This window comes from Papio anubis, chromosome 13 (genome assembly GCF_008728515.1).
Source record: "Papio anubis isolate 15944 chromosome 13, Panubis1.0, whole genome shotgun sequence".
Taxonomy (NCBI): domain Eukaryota; kingdom Metazoa; phylum Chordata; class Mammalia; order Primates; family Cercopithecidae; genus Papio; species Papio anubis.
Window position 1 is genome coordinate 29,098,523 of NC_044988.1, and position 20,390 is coordinate 29,118,912.

Sequence of the window (20,390 nt, forward strand, 5' to 3'; positions counted from 1 at the left end):
TGTTTCACTGTGACAGTGTCCTTGAGAATACATGTCATCCAGAGGTAATTCTGCTTTATACTCAGATTCTTTCCATACTTCCAAAAAAAGGATCAATATTAGATCTGTACAACAAATTACACTCTTTTACAGAAAATAATAAAATATCCAAGTCTCTCACCAAATTTTCAATAAAGAAGAAAAGTGTAAGCTTCCAGATGAAAGTTTCTATAGCTTTCCCCAAATTTAGTACCACCATGAAAAAGAAATTCTTCACTCATTCAAGGCATATGACTAGAAAACTAATTTCCATGGCATCAAATTAATTTCCTCCTTTGGAGATAAAACCATCAGATCTTTTCCAAAGCACTAAAATAGCCACACACACACACACACACAAAAAAAACAAAAAACAAAAAACAAAAAACAAAAAACCATTACCAGCATTTTAAAACTGAGTAAGAGAATGAAGTAAACAAAAAAGGCAAAGAAAAAGCTTCAAAAGTTCATTTTTCCCCTAATTTCTTGAACTCTCTATTCCAGAAGTACCTAATGTTTTTCCTAAAAGAGATGCTTTTAATTTTCCCTATGTCTAAAAGCTGCTTAAGTAGCTTAAGACCAAGGACAGGAGAGTGAAAACAAAGACTGTTTTGGCTCTCCAAGGTGGGGCTGGAATTGCAGCTACTACTTAGGGATATTTTCCAATGATCATCTCTTCAAACTCCAGTGAGTCTCACAAACAGGGTGCACCAGCCAATCCAAGTATCCAGTATCTACAATGCAAATTGTAGATACTATCCAAATTGACAGTAGATAGCTCAGTAAATAGCTGAGCAAACTGCAATGATAGCTCAGTCTTGAACTCTAGAAATAAATTTCCAAATGCCTTCCCCAGTGGCACTTCGAACTCAAAAATGTTTACAAAACTAATCACATTTTCCAAACCTACTTCCACCACTACCCGACCTATTGCTCCTCTTTCCTGTATTTCCTATACCTCAGAGATTAGCCCCACATTGAATCTACCTCCCTAGAGTCATATTGCTTTTAAAACCCTTCACTAACTCCTTGCTTCCTACAGAAGAAAATCCAAACTATGTAGCATGGCATTCGAGACCCTTTGTGGTAAGTTCTCTATCTCTTCAGTCATACCACTTTTTCTGTGCTACATAATACCAAGTTGTCTAGCCATTCTAAAATATTCAAAGGTCCCTGGAATACAAAATCTTCCTTACACCTGGAAAGTTGTCCCTACCCTAGTCCATCTGTAAAAGCCTTACTCATTATTTAAGACTTAGGTCAATGACTGCCTTCTCGGTCAATATTTTCCTGACTCTTTTTCAAGAAAAGTTGAGTAACCATTCCCTCTATTTTCCTATTATTATAGAACTCTGTGCTTTTAAAATTCTTGTATTTATATTAATATCTAATATGTTGCCTTTTTGTTTGTTTGCTTCTCTGTTTCCCCCCAATGACTGATCTCCTTAAAAGCAGTTTTTGCCTTATCCGTTGCTTAAATAGTCCTTAAAATGCTATGAAATGCATAGCAGGCAGTTTGTCAAATTAATTTAACTTATTATTGACCAACTGTGTTTTGGTTTTCCTCTGTTCAGTCCACTTACATTTCTAAAAATTAGGAAAAAGTCTAGAGAAGATTAAAATGACACATCTTCTCATCTTTTACTCCTACATCTGAAATCTATGTGGTTCACTAGTACTTCCATTTGCTAGTAAATCAACTTAAGTCTTACCAATAAGACGATGCTACACACTATTCCTTTTCCTTACTCTTAACTACTCAAGGTGAGCCTTTTTCTACACATGCTTATAGCAGTTTATTGTCAGTACTTGTCAGCTACACAATGGTAAAATTTTTTAAAAAACAATAAAACAAAACTTCTGTAAGAGTGACTTTGACTATTTTGTTAACCAAATCTCCAGGTTTTTTGTTTGTTTGTTTGTTTGTTTGAGACAGAGTCTCGCTCTGTCGCCCAGGCTGGAGTGCAGTGGTGCGATCTCAGCTCACTGCAAGCTCCGCCTCCCGGGTTCATGCCATTCTCCTGCCTCAGCCTCCCGAGTAGCTGGGACTACAGGCGCCCACCACCTCGCCTGGCTAATTTTTTTTGTATTTTTAGTAGAGATGGGGTTTCACCATGTTAGCCAGGATGGTCTCAATCTCCTGACCTCATGATCTGCCCACCTCAGCCTCCCAAAGTGCTGGGATTACAGGCTGAGCCACCACACCCAACCCAAATCTCCAATTTCTAAACTGGTAAGCTCAAGTTGCTATGCCTCAAAGAATTTGAGAGAATATTTAATGTAAGATTCAGGACCCAATAATAAAAATTCTACTCAGGACATCTGATCCTCATTGAAAAGGATTCTAATCCAACTTCAGTCCTCATAGCAAGGAAGTACTATTTCAGAAAGTCCCTAGATTCTCAGATGCATTGGCAACCTCCATACACTGAAGAAGAATTCACAGAAGATTTTAGTCACTTGCTCACTCATCCACTTGAAGTAACAAAAATCAATCACTGCATGTTTACTGTTCTATAATAAAGCAAATGTTAGAAATAAAAGTTAGAAATGTCAAACAAACTAAATTGTTACATAATAAACTAATCAAGATGAAACTTTTATTCAGGACATGGATATTTCCAAAATGAAAACAAGAGAAGAGACTTGACTGAAAATGTTTATAAATACGAATATTAAGACAGAACCAAAGCTATTTATGACCATTATTTTTAAAAGCTTGTTTAAGTATTATGCACTTGTCTGTGTGACATTTTGTAAAGAGGAGAAAAATTAAGGAGAAAGGAATTGTAGAACACTAACAGGAAGAAGACAGATACTGAGGAATGGCTCATAGTATAAATGAGATTATCAGAGACTTTCTACAGTGGAATTTGAAATGCGGGGAGCACATTTGGTGTATGGTTGTAGAGGACTTACACTAAGAGCATTCTTCTGCTACCTCTGCCAGCAGATGAGTGGCTCCTGAGAATGCATACCAAATTCCCCAGCTGTTCACATGCATATAAGCAGCTGCTGCTGCTGCTGCCTAACACTTATGGCAGTCTGTCAGCACCTCTAATCTCTGCCATAGCAGACAAGCCACTCACCTAAGGCCTCTACTGTACTTCCAAAGAAAGAATCTCTCAAGTAGAGACTGAGTTGAACTAGACTGCCAGCTGTGAGTCTCAGAGCTCCTGGCTGCCTGTTGCTGAGTCTATCAGCTGCTGAGCCTTTCTCACCAAAAAAAAAAAAAAAAAAAAATGAGTTTAACAAAAAAAACCCTGCACAGAAATTTTCTGAAATTAAGATAACATTCAATGGAAAACAGAGTTTAATCTACAGAAACACACTTCACAGATGTTTTAGGAACAGAACCTAGAGAAAATGAAAATCAAAATTTAATAAAAGAATTTGTCAGGAACTTCACGGTAAAGACTCCATGTATTTTTTGGCAACTATGAAACACTAAGAAGGCTTTTAAAATATTAAAAAGCCATTTAAAGACTTCAAATTAAGAGAAGATTCCTCAATATACTTCTTCAGATTTCTGTACTGAGTTATCCTCTTGAGTGTTTAGAAGTCTTTTCTTCCTCCTTAAGCAAACACTTACATAGTGTTATCATGGCTTTGTAATCTTAGTTTTAAAGACAGGCAAATGTACTAGCTAAATATGCCAAACTAACTTATTAAGAGCATTCCAAACAACATTTTGGATCCAATTCTTTTTAAATGCACTTACATCTTTCTTATATTAGAATCAAGCGTATTTGTCAATTACTTAATGTTTATTATTAATAACTAAAATGATTTGTTGTTAGTATATTAGGAATAGCTTTTTAAAAGTACCTTGATCTTTGTGTTTCTAAGATTTGTCCTAGTCCATTTATGGATCTGAAATAAATAATAGATGAGGAAGACAAAGTTTAAAAGTAAAAATTAACTTTTTAAAAAAGTATACAAAGTACATTATTTCTAAAACAGGAAATAAGCATACACAAATACATCTGGAACCAAAAAAAAATTAAAAACAGAAAAACAAAACTTGCTTTAAAATATAATTATGATTTTCCTTCAAACCATAAATCACATATATTCCACTCACACATCAATAAAACATATATACAAAACTTCACACAACTGTCAGATTAAGGGCTACTTTGTGATTAATAAAAAGATGCTTCACTTTAGAAAAAGTCATTCATAAGTAGTCAGTTATCGTAATGTTCTTAAAAATGAGTAGATACTCAAAATTTTTACGGTGGTCACTTTTTTCCTCAGGCATACATAGTAGAAATGGCTATATACACACTAAAAATAAAAACCTGGTTGTAAATGGCTTTGCCCCCAGCCTGTCCTTAGTATTCACAGTAATTCTAAGTCACACATCCCAGGTTCCTTTATAGAATAACCTCTTCAGTTCCCTAACTAGGTTCTCTACCTGTTACGCCTGTTCTCCCTCTTTTGATACTATAGAATATGGCTTTGTATGGCACCAAAAAGTACCTGTTAAAATCTTTTCAACATACTGTATATCTCATCTATTTATCTTTTCCATTGTCTATCATCAATCATCAATTCTCTATCATGAATTCAATTGTCTTTAGGGTTACTTACCCAAGATTCTTGCTACTTGTTCAAGTTTGTTCCCATGAGTAAGGCTTCCCACATATAATGATTCTGAGGCAAGTCTCTCCACTACTTTACAAAATTCTTAATCTTCTTTTTTGAATATACTCTATAGTCTGATGGCTATTCCCTCTCAAACATGTTTACCTTTGTTCAACTCCCCAAATATGATTCTGAGTCAGTCACAAGTCTGATATAAAGGGAGGGTAAAAGCCAAAAGGGTGTGTAATTTATCAAATTGCTTCTTCCAAATTCATTTCTAGTACTGTTAACAAGCTGGGTAATAGTCAATATTGTCAGTGTCAGAGATTTAGCTTAGGTCTCTATAAGGATATAAAAGCCACGTAATAATTATCATTCCTTTTATGCCAAAAACGTTTGCTAAATAGATTGTGTTCTTCTTAGCAATCACAATGGTGCACAAGATTTTTGAAGAGAAACAAGATTAGAAGACCAGTGTCAAAAAATGTAAAAGCAATCTTCATTCATCACTTTTACCTTTTCAAAATCAGCCATCTTTTTTTTTCCCTTTTTTACTATACCTTGAACTTACTATGTAAGCTAAGAAAAAAATTACATAATAATAGCTAACAGAGCACTTACTATGTGTCAGCACTGTGCAAAGTTTACCAACATTGTCTCATGTAATACTCAAAACAAACTTATGATAGGCATTATGTCTTTTACAGAGGAGGCTTTCAAAGGGTAAATAAGCTCCCTAAGACAATGAGAAACAGACCAAGGATTAGAACTCAAGCAGATTCCAAGGTCCGTGTGATCTTCAACATGATGCAACAATACCTACCCTTCACATGGAGACATTATATTTTGTTTATAGTAAAGTTTAAGGACTTTACTATTAAAATAAGATGAAATATGTGGAAAAAATATGAATTTCTTTCTTCCACAATCATTAATCATTACAAATAATCTAATGAGCCTTACCTTTATTGATTCAATTTATAATATGTACTATATGAACTGAGATGACAGATTCAAAATCTGATGTCAGTAGAACTTACAAATACTAAGAATAGTAATTTTGAGCCATCACGCTCAAAGCATTGTACACATTAAAGATAACCAATAATAATAGCTACCAAATGTCTCTCTGTATAGGGCTTTTGTTAGTTCAGGTCTTACAAAATAATTCAAAACAAAGTGCCTGAACTATAACCTCATTTGAAAAATCTATCTTTGTTTTCAAAAGGAATGGGAGTCTCCAGAACAGTCAGCAAAATGACTGTTAGCACATATTTGAGCATCATTCATATTGTCCTGATTGTCCTATGCTGATCTGCCTTGGCTATGGACAAAGAAGATATTAAAGCAAGCTGGGGCCAGGCGCGGTGGCTCACGCCTGTAATCCCAGCACTTTGGGAGGCCGAGACGGGCAGATCACGAGGTCAGGAGATCGAGACCATCCTGGCTAACATGGTGAAACCCCGTCTCTACTAAAATACAAAAAAAATGAGCCAGGCGTGGTGGCGGGCGCCTGTGGTCCCAGCTACTCGGGAGGCTGAGGCAGGAGAATGGCGTAAACCCGGAAGGCGGAGCTTGCAGTGAGCTGAGATCGTGCCACTGCACTCCAGCCTGGGCGACAGAGCGAGACTCCGTCCCAAAAAAAAAAAAAAAAACCAAGCTGGAAGACAAGGCATGGTTGACAGTTAAGGAAGATGAAGTCAGTGAGAGTTCAGGGAAAAGTGAGACCACTTGAGTCAGGGAAGACTTCACATAGGCGTGGGGGAGAGACAGAATAGGCTCTATAGAATAAATTATTTAAAAAAAAAAAAAAAAAAAAGAAAGAATTCAGAGATTGGCAGAGTGAGAATACATTATGAGTAAAGATAGGAACTGGCAGGATGCATCCATGGGAAAGTGAATTAACTATCCTGGGTAAAGTTAGGGAAGACTGACATTAGGAAAGAGTCAAAGAGAAGACAGGAGAAGGATGGAGTGAGAAGACCCTGAATATCAGTCTATTAACTGTAAACTATATTCTGCAAGCACTGGGGACTAATTTTATGCATTACTATTTATATAACAATTAGCCATCAACAACATATGTGATTCCCTAATGGTTCTTGAAGCAGGTCAACCCTGTACCTTAAGTTTCTACAGGGCAATAATCAGAGTAAAAAATATTCTGTGTATACAATATGGATCTGTAGGCACTTAACACACTTATCATTTTGTACCTAATTGTCATTCTTAATTTCTTTACATCTTCTTCTGGAACCAAGTCTGTTTTATTGATGAGAATGATATCTGCCAAAGCAACTTGCCTAAAATAGCAAACAAAAAGAAATATTAAGAAATTTAAAATAATACACACATGCAGATTAATACATCAAAAGAGAAATGTTAACAAATTAAAAATAAATAAGAACACCTCATGTAGATCAATATATCAGTTAAGAATTATATAGTGCTCTATAGGAGTGATTCAGTTTACTCCTAATCCGCTGATTTTTCAATGGGAATGAATTGCATTCATTACTATACAAGTTCAGATTTCACATTACCCATTCGCAAAGTATTTACTAAGTTCTCTTACTTGCTACTCTTGTGCTACAAAGATAAGTCTCAAAAAGTTTACAATCAAAAGGATGATTTTAAACTCATAATTTTCTTTGTGAAGAAAAGCATAAAATTCAGATATCCAATATGGTGAAAATAAGAAGAGTTTACATACTAAAATACTGTAATATTTACCAAAATTTTCAAAGACATAGAATAAGTTCACTTAATACTAAAAACCGTATTAAACAGGTTTTTTGAAACCTATACTTCAGAGCTGGGCACGGCAGACCATACCTATAGTCCCGGCTACTTAGGAGGCTGAGGAAGGAGGATCCCTTAAGCCCAGGAGTTCAAGTCCAACCTGGGCAACATAGCAAGACTCCATTTCTTAAAAAAAATAAGCTATACTTCACAAGATATATCAGGATATTGCAAAAATTTCTTCTTTATCACTATAAATATACTGTATATTATCTCTGTAAAGAATCCAGTCGACTGAATGCTAGATATCAAAGTAGATGATAATAATCAGAAGCTCTATTTTCTCTTAACAGGATAGTAAAACGGGAAATTCTTTCAATTTTCCTTAATTTTTCAGGGTCTTATGCTTTATCTCAAAGAATACAACTAAATTCTCAAAACTAAATTAACTTTAGTTCACTGAAAAAGCAGGTTTCAATAGTATGTACATCACAAATCTAATTTTGCTATTTTCTATTTGGCTTATTTATATTTTCTATAATAACCATATTTTCATAAGGAAAAAAGTTACAAAAATACTTAAGTTAGGCCGGGTGCAGGGGATTCATGCCTGTAATCCCAGCACTTTGGGAGGTGGAGGTGGGTGGATCACCTGAGGTCAGGAGTTCAAGACCAGCCTGGCCAACATGGTGAAACCTCATCTCTACCAAAAAAAAAAAAGAAAAAGAAAAAAAAAAAATACAAAAATTAGCTGGGCATGGCGGCAGGTGCCTGTAATCCCAGCTACTTGGGAGGCTGAGGCAAGAAAATCGCTTGAACCTGGGAGGCAGAGGTTGTAGTGAGCCAAGATCTGCTGTACCTCAGCCTGGGTGACAGAGTGAGATTCTGTCTCAATAATAATAATAATTATTATATATAAAAATATATATATATATAAATCTTCAATCACAAAGAAATTGTATAATAAAAATATATTTTTAAATGTTAATATTTCCCGAGTTCCTCAAAATTACAGAACTCCTGTGTTCAGCATTCACTTTATGCTACGACAAAAATGATTTTAAGTAAAAGTTTAGTTATCAGATCATTATAAATAGATAGCAATAATTCAACTATGGGAAAAAAGAAAATAAATTTTCCTTGACTATGTTTTAAAATTTCTTAGTTTGTTTTTGGTTTTCATCCTAGTGATTTTTCTCTTTACAATCAGCCAGTGATCAATATATACTTTAAATATGAATACCTAGTGGCTTCATTGATAAGGCCATCGGGTTTCTCTTCTGTTAAATGCTAAACAAAAAAAAGTTTGAATAAAGTTACTACAATACAATAAAAAATCTAATGTCAACACAAAGGATTTTACTTTATAGACATCTTCTTGCATCTAATAAAAATTCAACATGTTCTGTTACTGGGTACACAAATTCAAAACTAACTTTTCTAGCTGAAAGCATTTTTCTTCCCCATTTGCAATTTTTTTTCTACAAGTGAACCTGTAGGGTTTTATAGGCGGAAGAAGAGGGTTTAGGATTTCATACTCCTGACTTTTTCTTTTACTTAAAAGGAAAACCCCTTTGATTCACATAATGTCATAAAAACACAGAAGATTACAGTTCAGATTTTAGGTATTTTCCTTCTTACAAAACTGTTCTTGTTCTAAATATTCATTATTACTTATTTAAAAAAAAAAAGGATAACCACTGAAATACAGTTTCTTAGAATCTAATATACTTCCCTTCTCCCCAGCCCACAATCGTGTATCACGTGAACTCAGTACTAGGACTTTCAAACACCCTAGAAACAAATAAGTGGTGGGAGGGCTGATTCAGCTCTGATTCTAGCCTAAAAGCAGTTTATCATTTAGAAACCCATACTTGCTAATCTGGCCTCTCAGTGCAACTAGTTATTTTACTGACCTCTCCAGAGTCAGGCTAACTCCAAAAAATATTTTGACACGGACTTAGAGCCCATGTGGTAGTTTTCATTTCTCTGGAGGCAAGGTTTTTTGTGTTTCTTTTTTTTTCCCCCTCATAATCCTGTTTACATCCCTAAAGTCATCAACGTCACAAGCTTCTTCTCTGGGAAATTACATTTTTACCCTCATTACCTCAAACCTCAATAGAGGTTCCCTGTCACAATAAAAAGCTGGCTACTGAGATTTAGAGGCAACTAGATTACAGTAATACTCTATATTTGAAGCCAACTTTACAAATTAATTAAATCCTTGAATTTAACTTTATAAATTATATATATTTCTCATTTAGCTTTCATAACAATTATGAGAGAAGGATATTTTCATTTATAAAGGAAGAAACTAAATCTAACACCCTCATCATCACAGGATACTATATTTTATATACAATCACATGGACTATTTTTTTTTTAATTGAACACACACCCATCAAGTAAAATGAACATAATTTTAAAGTCTTTGTGAAAACTTTCATGTCACATAAAATCAGTCTGTGTACAATGCTACACAAAAGTTAATAATCATATATCAGAGCCAAGCCCGTTTCATAACTCATGGGGAGATGATCATTAGGAGTATCTGAATAGTTTGGAACCTAAGAGCAAGCAGGTAATAATTTTATTTAACAAGCTTGATTAGGTCTATAGAAGAAACATCTTTTCCTTCTAAAAGTTTAGCAAATTCTATGTTGAGGAAAACAAAACTGAAATAAAATCATGGCAATGATGCTTCAGGCAAAATCTTGTTCAACTGCAGACCCACTCTGCAATTACGGAAGTCAAGAACTTGGCAAGTATTGTATCAAAAATCATTCCATGCCAAAAGACCAAGTTTAATATTTTTTTCATAATTCATCTTGGCCTGAGGCTACAACAAGTCCTACTGTTATATACTCTGCCTCCAGATAGTAAGGCTGTTAACAGACCTTGGAATGGTGCCTGGCACACAGACTCAACAAATATTTGTTGAATGAATTATAGTTAACACCTCCTGTTGTGGGGATACACAAAAGATGTTACATGAAAAATGCCATCTAACATGCAGCAACAAATCTCTAACCATTTAACAGTAAATCTACTTAACAGATATATTTTTGGCAAGGCATCAGCCTCTGAATGATCCTATAGTACTGAAAGTCTTTTTAAACTGAAATATTTTTCAAGATATTATATTATTGACCTTATGGAAGTTTTTTTAACATATGAAATTGGGGCTATTTGGCTATGAATTTGTGGGGCATAAAAATGATATGACAAAAGAATTACAGATTCATTTTTGCATTTCCATGCCTAAATGTAACTAATAAAATGGTAGTTTCACATGGTAATGTACAATGTTTTAAATGCATTTACCTCTCCAAAATATTAGAATTCTTCACTCAAAGCTAACAGTGGTAGACTAACGTTTTACTGCCTCCAGGCAGTCAGAAAGTATCAAATACAAAAATAAATGAAAATCACCCCAAATGAAAGCCTGCCAATATTTACAACTCTATTAAAATTCTATGTAATCATATACAACTATAGCAGAAGGGATAAATGTTCTCTTCTACGCACACAGGAAAACTATACAAACATTTAAAAAAATAAGTGCATACTAACATTTATTTTCTTTAGACATCAGCCCTGCATTTCCCTCATGTGACTTCCTACCTTCCCAAGTCAAACTCTGCAAAAAAGTATAAAACCAATGTCTTCTATTCAAAAGAACATTCTCCAATAATACATTATATACCATTTGGTCATTAAGTCAGATGACTTTCATTTATAAAATAAAGCAAAATGGAAATTTTGGCATTCTGTTCTACTTGTATAAGTAAATGCAGAAAAAATTTTTGCAAAATCTTTTAAAAATATTTTATATTACATAGATGTCCAAATTCTTCCTTATCTCTGCTTAAGAACTATAGCTTTTGCTTATATATCAAAAAAGACAAAAATAATTTTGGTACTAATTAATCCAACATATTCAAAAGGCTAAGGTTCAAAACCCCAATTTAACTTACCACAAGAAACACAGGAAATTAAAGGGGAGTGGTGTGACATGTTGGTCAAAGAGTACTAAGTTTGTTATGCAGGATGCATAAGTCATGGAGAGCTAATTACAGCATGATGACAGTAGTTAATTCTATTGTATACTTGAAATCTGCTAAGAGATAGATCTTAATTGTTCTTACCACCCCCTCCCCCGAAAAAAACAATGTGAAGTGATGGATATGTTAACTAGTTCGATTGTTTTATAATGTAATTCACACATTGTATACCTTAAATATATATAATTTTTACTTGTCAATTATACCTCAATAAAGCTGGGGGGGGTTAGGGAGAGAAACAAAGGAACTCTCTGAAATAACACCACTGTAGACATAACTTCATGAAGGGCTACAGAGTGTCCTTTTCTGCAGAAATAAAGAAAGAAGCTGGACCGAAAAAAGAGAAAGAAAGAAAAGAAAAAACTTATCTTAAAATTCACTGGCTATGAAAGAACACTACTGTTGACCAGAGTGGAAATAAATCTAGTGTCAAAGATGTCTGGTGTCATTTTTAAAACGCAGCAGCCGGAAGGAACTATTTCTTTCAAATGGATTGGTTACAGACCTAACACTATTTTAGTTTTTAAAAAATTATTGCATAATGTCAGTCTATTTATTGTTCTGGCCTTTTCCAAGCCAACTGTTTTCTGACTGAATTGTTTCAACAGATTGTGCAATATAACAGAGGAACCAAGAAGAAACCTCTCACTTGACCTTTTCTGGGTAACTTCATTCATTGCTTCTATTGCATTAAATGCTGTCACATTTGTAGAACTGAAAAGAACAATGTCAGTAGCCTGGGTGTCAAGTCCTGAGAATAGAGAGCTGTCATTTTAAGTTGTCCAATTCTTTGACTATGATTAAAAAATGAATATTTCAGATCAATGGGTGACAATCCCATTAGAGTGATACCCCATGATATCAATTACCACTTCAGTTTCAATTTGGCTGGCCGGTCACAGGGTACCATTTCTCAGCTTTACTTGTGATGGGCTGGCTCTGTGAAGCATGACATTCTTAAATTGCTGCCCATTATCCAAGTGTCATTACTTGTACTGCCTCAGAATTCTCTGAATCACAAGCAGCTACTGAGGTCAAGCTTTGCAACCAGAGGAATTGGACAAGTTGGAAAATTCTTTACATCAAGGCAAAGTTATTTATCTGGCATCCGACTTAGAAAATCTAAAGTTTCCATTATCCTGACAGTGTGTCAGTTTTGTGTAGGCATATTGATTTAATAATTTAAGAGGTTTTATCAAGGTGGCAGGAGGTTAAACGTTTACTGTGTTTGCATTATTCAGAATGTTGCTTTGTTTTTTTGGCCTCTATCATGCTGATAATAGATTCTATTTAACTCTTTTCCATACTCAACTACACATACAAAATTATTCCTATAATCATAAAATACATAAACAGTTTGACTTTCAGCATGGCATTCTAAGTCTATAAAAAATGTCTTAGCAGTTATCTGTCACATAGGTATATCATATTTTGTAATAAATTTATGGAAGAGATAGATTCAAACATGTCTATAATAAACACTCAAAATGAATAATTTGGGGGTTTTTGCTACCTCCATAAGCATTTTGCAAGAAATATGATTTCCAACAGTCATTGGAATTTTTCTGAGTGAAACTGTAATACTGTATTTGGGATCATTCTTTGATTCTTACATTATATTCATAAATTCATAAATTGAGATTTTAAACTCTAAAAAAGTTGTCTTCCAAGCTTTTCAAATTAGGGCACTCTATCAACGAGGGAGAGAAGGCCCAGTGAAGAGGTATTGGTAACTATTTGACAAACCTGACATATCCCCTGACAGCATAATTTCAGCAAAGATTTGGGGAAAGAAAGCAAACTTAAACATTAAGTTTACAGGCCAGGCGCAGTGGCTCACGCCTGTAATCCCAGCACTTTGGGAGGCTGAGGCAGGTGGATCACTTGAGGTCAGGAGTTCATGACCAGGCTGGTCAACATGGTAAAATCCTGTCTGTACTAAAAATACAAAATTAGCTGGATGTGATGGCGTGCACCTGTAAACCCAGTTACTCAGGAGGCTGAAACAAGGGAATCGCTTGAACCTGGCAGGTGGAAGTTGCAGTGAGCCAAGATTGTGCCACTGCACTCCAGCCTGGGCAACAGAGTGAGACTCTGTATCAAAAAAAAAAAAAAAAAAAAAAAATTAACACATTCAGATACATTATGAGGTTGGATACAAAACAGACACAAATTTTTAAACACTGAATTTAAACTTCTAAGAAATTACTGCTTTGGGCCCTATCCATATGCTCAGATTGGGACCAAATCAGTGGGTGGGATAATTTCATTCTCTTCTGCCTTAAGTGGTATTTCACTCAGGGAGTTGAGAAATATCATTTTACTGTATGTAACAACATACTTTTAAAGATCTTACTAAATGCATTTTATAAATTAAACTTCATTTAAATGCATTTAAGGACCTTAGAAGTTAACAAAAACATTCATAGCAGGATGTCTTTTACACTCGATCTTAGCCAAAAGACCAAGAAGCGATGCAAGATGCCTTTTAATGGACAGAGTCTTCTTACTAATCCTACGTATATATCCTAATTTTCTTCAATATGTAGTTTCTAAATTTTAAGTTCCAGGGTACATGTTCAGGATATGCAGGTTTGTTACATACGTAAACGTGTGCCATGGTGGTTTGCTGCACCTATTAACCCATCACCTAGGTCTTCAATCTTTTTAAAAAACTCATTTCCTGTGTGTGTTTAATAGCAATTTAACAAGAAAAATAAGATCTCAGAGGCTTTATCAATCTCAGTCTCTTCTATGGAACAGAAAAACTTATCAATATTGGGGTTGAATCCTTGTGAAGAGTTATATATACTAAACTCTATCCTAACCCCATATGCTTATTACAAATTATAATTCCAAATTTTATCACCAAATCAAACTCAGAGTAATAGACAAGAAATATTTAACACGAACTAGTAATTAAAACACAAATTTCACCTATTGTTCAGGGTATATTTTTGAAGAAAGTTTTTGTTAAAGAAAATTTCAGATACAAACATAAAGAAAATTAAACAATCAACCCCCATATTCCTAGCTCTCAATAATGAGCCACTCATAGCAATCTTTCAACTTACTTTTAACCCATATTTTGAATCCACAATAGTTATGATACCTACAAAGGAAAAAACATTTTAATCACCTTTTTTTAAAAAAAAGTGTTTATTAATATTTGTGCAACCATACTTGAGAATGAAAATTAAAACTAACCTATTTCAGTTCACAAATGCTACTCAATAAAACAATGTACTGTTTTTCTCTTGCCAGTGCTGCCATTTAATTAAATTCCAGTAATAAGTCAATGCATTTCAAATATGTACTGGGTGGCTAGAATTATTTTAAGGCACTAGAGAAGATATCAAACACATAAAAATTTTAAATTAAATAAATATGAAAATAAGATTTCCTTGGCACTGAGAAAGCTTACAATCCAAAATATAAGTCAAATTTCATAACATGGTCAAATGTGATAAGTACTTAAGACAGGTTATTTCTAGTTTATTTTCACATAATCAAAATCAAGATTTTCTTAACATTTAAATTATTGCCTAAATAATGAGACATCTTAGGATATCATTCCTAACATCTCTCACCAAATCCAAATCCAACTCATAAAAATGTTTTACATAACATATGCCTAAGTTTCCAGACTACTGATTCATTTAGCAATCTCTGAATACATGCTGATAACAACAGAATGAGTTTAATTATGCCTAAGGAATTCAACCAGTTACATGCCATATATATTAGAGCTCAATGATGGGGCCCATTTAATAATTCTTAAATTTCTTAATGGTTCTTAGTTTTGAAAAAGTAAGAAAAAGACTGGTTTTTAAAAACGTGAAAAAGGGAAAGAGAAAGGGAGAAAACATAGTTGCTTAACTAAGAAAGCTTCTATTTTAAATGAAGGCATATCATTTATAAGTTTATAAAGTAGACTGCCCAAAAGTGTTAAGGTAAATAAAGTAAGGGAGGAGTATTTAATTCTTATCTTCAAGAGAAAATAAGAGCAAAAATATGATCTTCATATTGCCTGGTAGATTAAAATAAAAGACTCTAACATTATAGTAAGTACAGAAATCAAACAACAGAGGATACAGAAAATCCTTTTTTTTTTTTTTTTTTTTTTAAAGAAAACCTTAGCAGAAGCACTAAATTGGGAGTTGAGTGACATCCAGTTCCACCACTGCCTGGGGTTTTTTAATCTATATGAACAAAGACTTCATCATTAAACTAAAGTGTGAAAAGAACAACAATGCAAGGAATTAAAGTTATAATATGAATGAACAACAATAAGCTTAACCATAAAGATTTTTCTTAAAAACAAAGAGGCAGGGTGTGTTGGCTCACGCCTGTAATCCCAGCACTTTGGGAGGCCGAGGCTGGCGGATCACCTGAGGTCAGGAGTTCAAGACCAGTCAGGCGAACATGGTGAAACCCCATCTCTACTAAAAATCCAAAAATTAGCCAGGCACAATGGTGCGCCAGCTACTCGGGAGACTGAGGCAGGAGAATTGCTTGAATCCGGGAGGCAGAGGTTGCAGCGAGCTGAGATCATGCCACTGCACTCCAGTCTGGGAAACAAAGCAAGACTCTGTCTCAAAAAAAAACAAGAAAAAAGAAAATTGTTTTTTAACTTACCATCAAGATAAATATCACTCCCTAATTCAGCATCAACCCAAAACATAGAAGCCACTGCACCTGAAAATATATAATATTCATCAAATAAAAATATTTCTTAACACTGAGAAACATGATTCTATCCATGTTTTAATTTGCCCTGATGAAATTAACAGGTAAACACATATATCTTCTTATGGAAATTATAGTGATAGAAACTTTAACTATTTCTAGCAAAAGGGAATTATAGCAATAGAACCTTTTACTATTTATACCCATTCCATTTCTATCCCTCTTGTTATTTCCTTTAAAAAAGACTAACTTTTACCACATATAAACAAAACATCATTCTTCTACCGATGCCATAATAATAACAGATATTATCAAACAATTTGAGCAGTATGGCTTTGTGCACATCAGACTTATTTTTATTTTCTCATCTCTTTAATATGATAATCATTCAGATCATAAACAGTGAATTATCACTCTAAAGGAAAAGGAAAACAAAATATAGATAATTCCAAAATCACTTGTCCAAAAAAAATTTACTTGTAATCTGTGTAGAAGTAAAATTATATACTCTATGGCATTACTAATTATTTCTCACACTATTTATTTAGTACTGTATAAAAACCTGGGTCTGAGGAAAAACTATTCCTAAATAATAAATTAAACTTGTTTTTGACAGAAACTGGTTCAGTACCAAACCACATACCCTGATTAGTATGCCATAACACAAGAAAAAGAAAACTGACAGCAAGGAAAGTATTTGATTTTTCAAAGCATCATAGGCCCAGTTAGTGACAGGGCTGTCTAAAAGAATGAGTGTAGGAGAAAAACAAGGATAACCAAACTCATTCCAATGTCTAAAGCTGTCCACCTACTCTGACAAGATGTGGTCCCTCAAGCATCACTCTGTGTCAACAATGAAATACCTGTCAGCTGTTTACAGTGATTACTCATGCAAGATATAGCAAGGGCCACAAGATCTAATGGTTTCCTGATACCTATTGATTTTTTTCCCAAAAACTTAATAGTTTTCCAATTTGACTCAAATAGGATTTGTGAGTAACAGGGGCTGAATCAATGTCCGTTCTTTTCAAGGAAATTACTTTACCATACAATTATTTAACTGAGAACTGGAGAGTGTCAGTCTCCGAAACGGGAAACAACTGAATTGCCAATAAGAATTTTGTTCACTTTCTTGACTAAAACACGATTTTAATTAATGAGGGGGAAGAATTAAATCTACTATATCACTACTCCAAACAATAAGTCATTTAAAAAAGCATTATTTTTTTTTCACTCAGTAAAATATCTAACACACATAAATCATTTTGTAATTCTAAAAAATTCATTGATTTTTATTCTAATAAATAGTTCATAAATCCTACTGTTAATATTTGCCTCTTAAGTTGAAGTGTAAGAGTGCATTAATGCTTTATTGTAAAACTGGTATTTATCTTTGATATAATACTTGCCAGACTATACAAGAAAGATCTACTTAAAATTTGGATGTAGGTATTTAGGAGCAGGAGTAAAGATGAATGAACGAAATTGATCAATGGCTCTCAAACCAGGGTGCTTTTCTCCCCAGGGAATATTTCGCAATGTCTGAAGATGTTTTTGGTTGTCTTAACTAGGGGAATACTACTGGCATCTAGTGGGTAGAAGCCAGGGATGTTGTTAAATATCCTACTCTGCACAGGGCAACCTCCTCACAACAAATAATTATCCAACCCAAAGTTATTTGTGCTGACGTTGAGAAAACCTGAACTAGATTTTAGAATCTCCCTTCTTCAAAATCTAATAAAACAAAAAATAAAAATAAAAAATAAAACAAAAAGGCCAACATTTTATTAGCAGCAACCAAATATAAAAGGGCCTGCCAAAAATTTTGAAGCCTGATAGTCAAAATAAGAAACAAAGTTATGTGTGATTGATGGTCATTCCCAACTCTACCCCGACCTCCAATAAGAGGTTGTAGGGAAATAGTTTACAAAATCCTAAACACTTACCAGAAATACATTCCAAAATGGCAAAAAGTAGAGCCAAGGAATGAATAAGCAATACAGGGAAAAGTCAACAAAAAAAAGTCCAGAGTAAGTTTTAACCATCTCCATGCTTTGGGAAGGAGAAGGTCAGGTCACATTCTAGGGCTCAGAGCAAACAGAAATGAGAGGTCTGAGGCTGAATGATGTCCCCATACAAGGCATAGGAATTTTATTCATAAGCAGTTGGGTAGACCCAAGAGTACATCAAGAGAGCAGAGCCTAAAAGCCACATTGCCCCATCTGGCTCTCTCAATCACCACTTTTCCCTTCTCTTTCCCTCCACTCCAACAATATATAGCTTTCAAACTAGGGTTCAGGAGAAAAGTAAACTTGGGTAAGGAGAGTGGAGTATTACAAATATTTCCCATCAGCACCACATATAAGTTCTCCCATATCAAGAAGAAACATGTATGCATATGTATTACAGCCTGACAAAAAGAAACACACACATACAGGGAATAAAAGGCAAGAAAGAACAAAAAATGAAGAAATGAATAGGGCACACAAGGGGCAAAGAACCCACTCTGGAAGGATACATAACCCAAAAAAAACTAAAGAAAACTCTCAGCAACTTCATCATAATAAAGAACTTAAAAACAATACAACACTATAAAAACAAGCTCAAAAGCAAGAAGAAGCAGAATAAGATGAAAATGCGTTTGTAGTGCTAAAGAAACTTAAAGCCTATATAACACAATGACTTAACCAATTAATTTATTTAAAATATCAAAAACAGAACAGACACTGGAGAAAACAGAATTATTGACAAAAAGAGAGACTTCAGATGATCACAGTAAATGCAAAGGTAAAAGACAAATCAAAGCAATTAGAATACATACAGAGAACAAAAGAAATTTCAGTATTAAAAAACTGGTGTCATGAAGTAGAGGATCCAATAATTTGACCAAAAAAAAGTATTCATGGTAATAAACAAGGAAAATGTTCTTAGAAGAACTAAGGGCAATAGGAAAAAATGATTATAAGTGACACTTAGATATATCTTGTTTATATTACTGAATTTCAAAAATAAAGAAAAAACTCTCAGGCATTTTAGATTTAAAACAACAACAACAAAAAAACAAGCGCCTTCAAGGAGGGAGGGGGAAAAATCAGACTTTTCTACAGTAACACTAGATGTCCCAAAATAATAAAACAGTGACCACAAAGTTCTAATGAAAGTGTTCCCAAACAAAATTACCTCCTGCCAAGTTATTTTTCAGGAATGAAAGCAATAGGCAGACATTCTTAAGCATTAAAGAAAACAGCAAGCATTGAAACTCAGAGACTCACAAATTCTTCCTAATAAAAGGAGAAAACATTGGACAAAGAAATCTAGCTAATCAAACACTAGGAGATTATGGAACAACATTTACAAAGTTGAGGGGGAAAAAAGTGTGACTGATAAATTTTATACTCAGCCAAGTAATCCTTCAAATAATATAAAAACAAAAGACAAATATTTTCAATCAATGAAGTGTGTAAGAACCCAAAGAATGCTGTACCTATAACTTGAAAAGATTGCCTGACAATGAAATTCAATCAGGAGATGAACTTACTCAGAAATGGAGAAGCAACAGTACTGGTAATGAGCACCAAAACTAATAAAACATAGAATTAAAGAATTATGACAGAACCATGACAACATAAAGAATATGATCAACATGAAACTAGGCCAATTAATACACTACAATGGCCCCTAAGTGTTCAAGTGAAAGGAACAGTCACCTGTTTCTCACTTTAAATCAAGAGCTAGAAATGGTCATGCTTAGTGTGGAAGTTATGTTGAAAGCCAAAAGAGGCCAAAAGCTAGGTCTCTTGAGCCAGTTAGCCAACTTGTGAATGCAAAGGAAAAGTTCTTGAAGTAAATTAAAAGTGCTACTCCAGTAAAAACACAAATGATAATAAAACAGCCTTATTGCTGATATGAAGTGGTCTGGATAGATGATCAAACAAGCCACCACATTCCTTAAGCCAAAGCCTAATTCAGATCAACCCTAACTCTCTTCAGTTCTATGAAGGCTGAGAGAGGTGAGGAAGCTGGAGAAGAAAAGTTGTAAGGTAGCAGAGATCGGTTCACAAGATTTAAGGAAAGAAGTCATGTCCATAACATAAAAGTGCAAGGGAAAGCAGCAAGTGCTGACATAGAAGCTGCAGTAAGTTACCTAGAAGATGTAGCTAACATCATTCATGAAAGTAGCTACAGTAAGCAACAGATTGATTGATTGATTGATTTGAGATGGAGTCTCGCTCTGTCGCCCAGGCTGGAGTGCAATGGCTCAATCTCGGCTCACTGCCACTTCCGCCT

The 20,390-nt window shown here is 34.3% G+C and overlaps 1 protein-coding gene across 8 annotated transcripts in view; it reads right to left on the minus strand.

The window, feature by feature from the left end:
• The window catches only part of LOC101021457 (COBW domain-containing protein 3), a 53,716-nt gene that overhangs the window by 21,544 nt on the left and 11,782 nt on the right, over positions 1-20,390 (minus strand). For 4 of the 8 annotated variants that reach the window (XM_031654152.1, XM_031654150.1, XM_031654151.1 and 1 more), the window contains exons 5-9: positions 16,053-16,112; positions 14,489-14,526; positions 8,594-8,640; positions 6,825-6,911; positions 3,847-3,891 (exon numbers count right to left, since the gene is read on the minus strand). In XM_031654152.1, coding sequence (XP_031510012.1) covers positions 3,847-3,891; positions 6,825-6,911; positions 8,594-8,640; positions 14,489-14,526; positions 16,053-16,112 — 277 coding nt within the window. The remainder of the gene's footprint in view (positions 1-3,846; positions 3,892-6,824; positions 6,912-8,593; positions 8,641-14,488; positions 14,527-16,052; positions 16,113-20,390) is intronic. The other 4 variants (XM_031654155.1, XM_031654154.1, XM_031654153.1 and 1 more) reach the window with 2 other exon arrangements.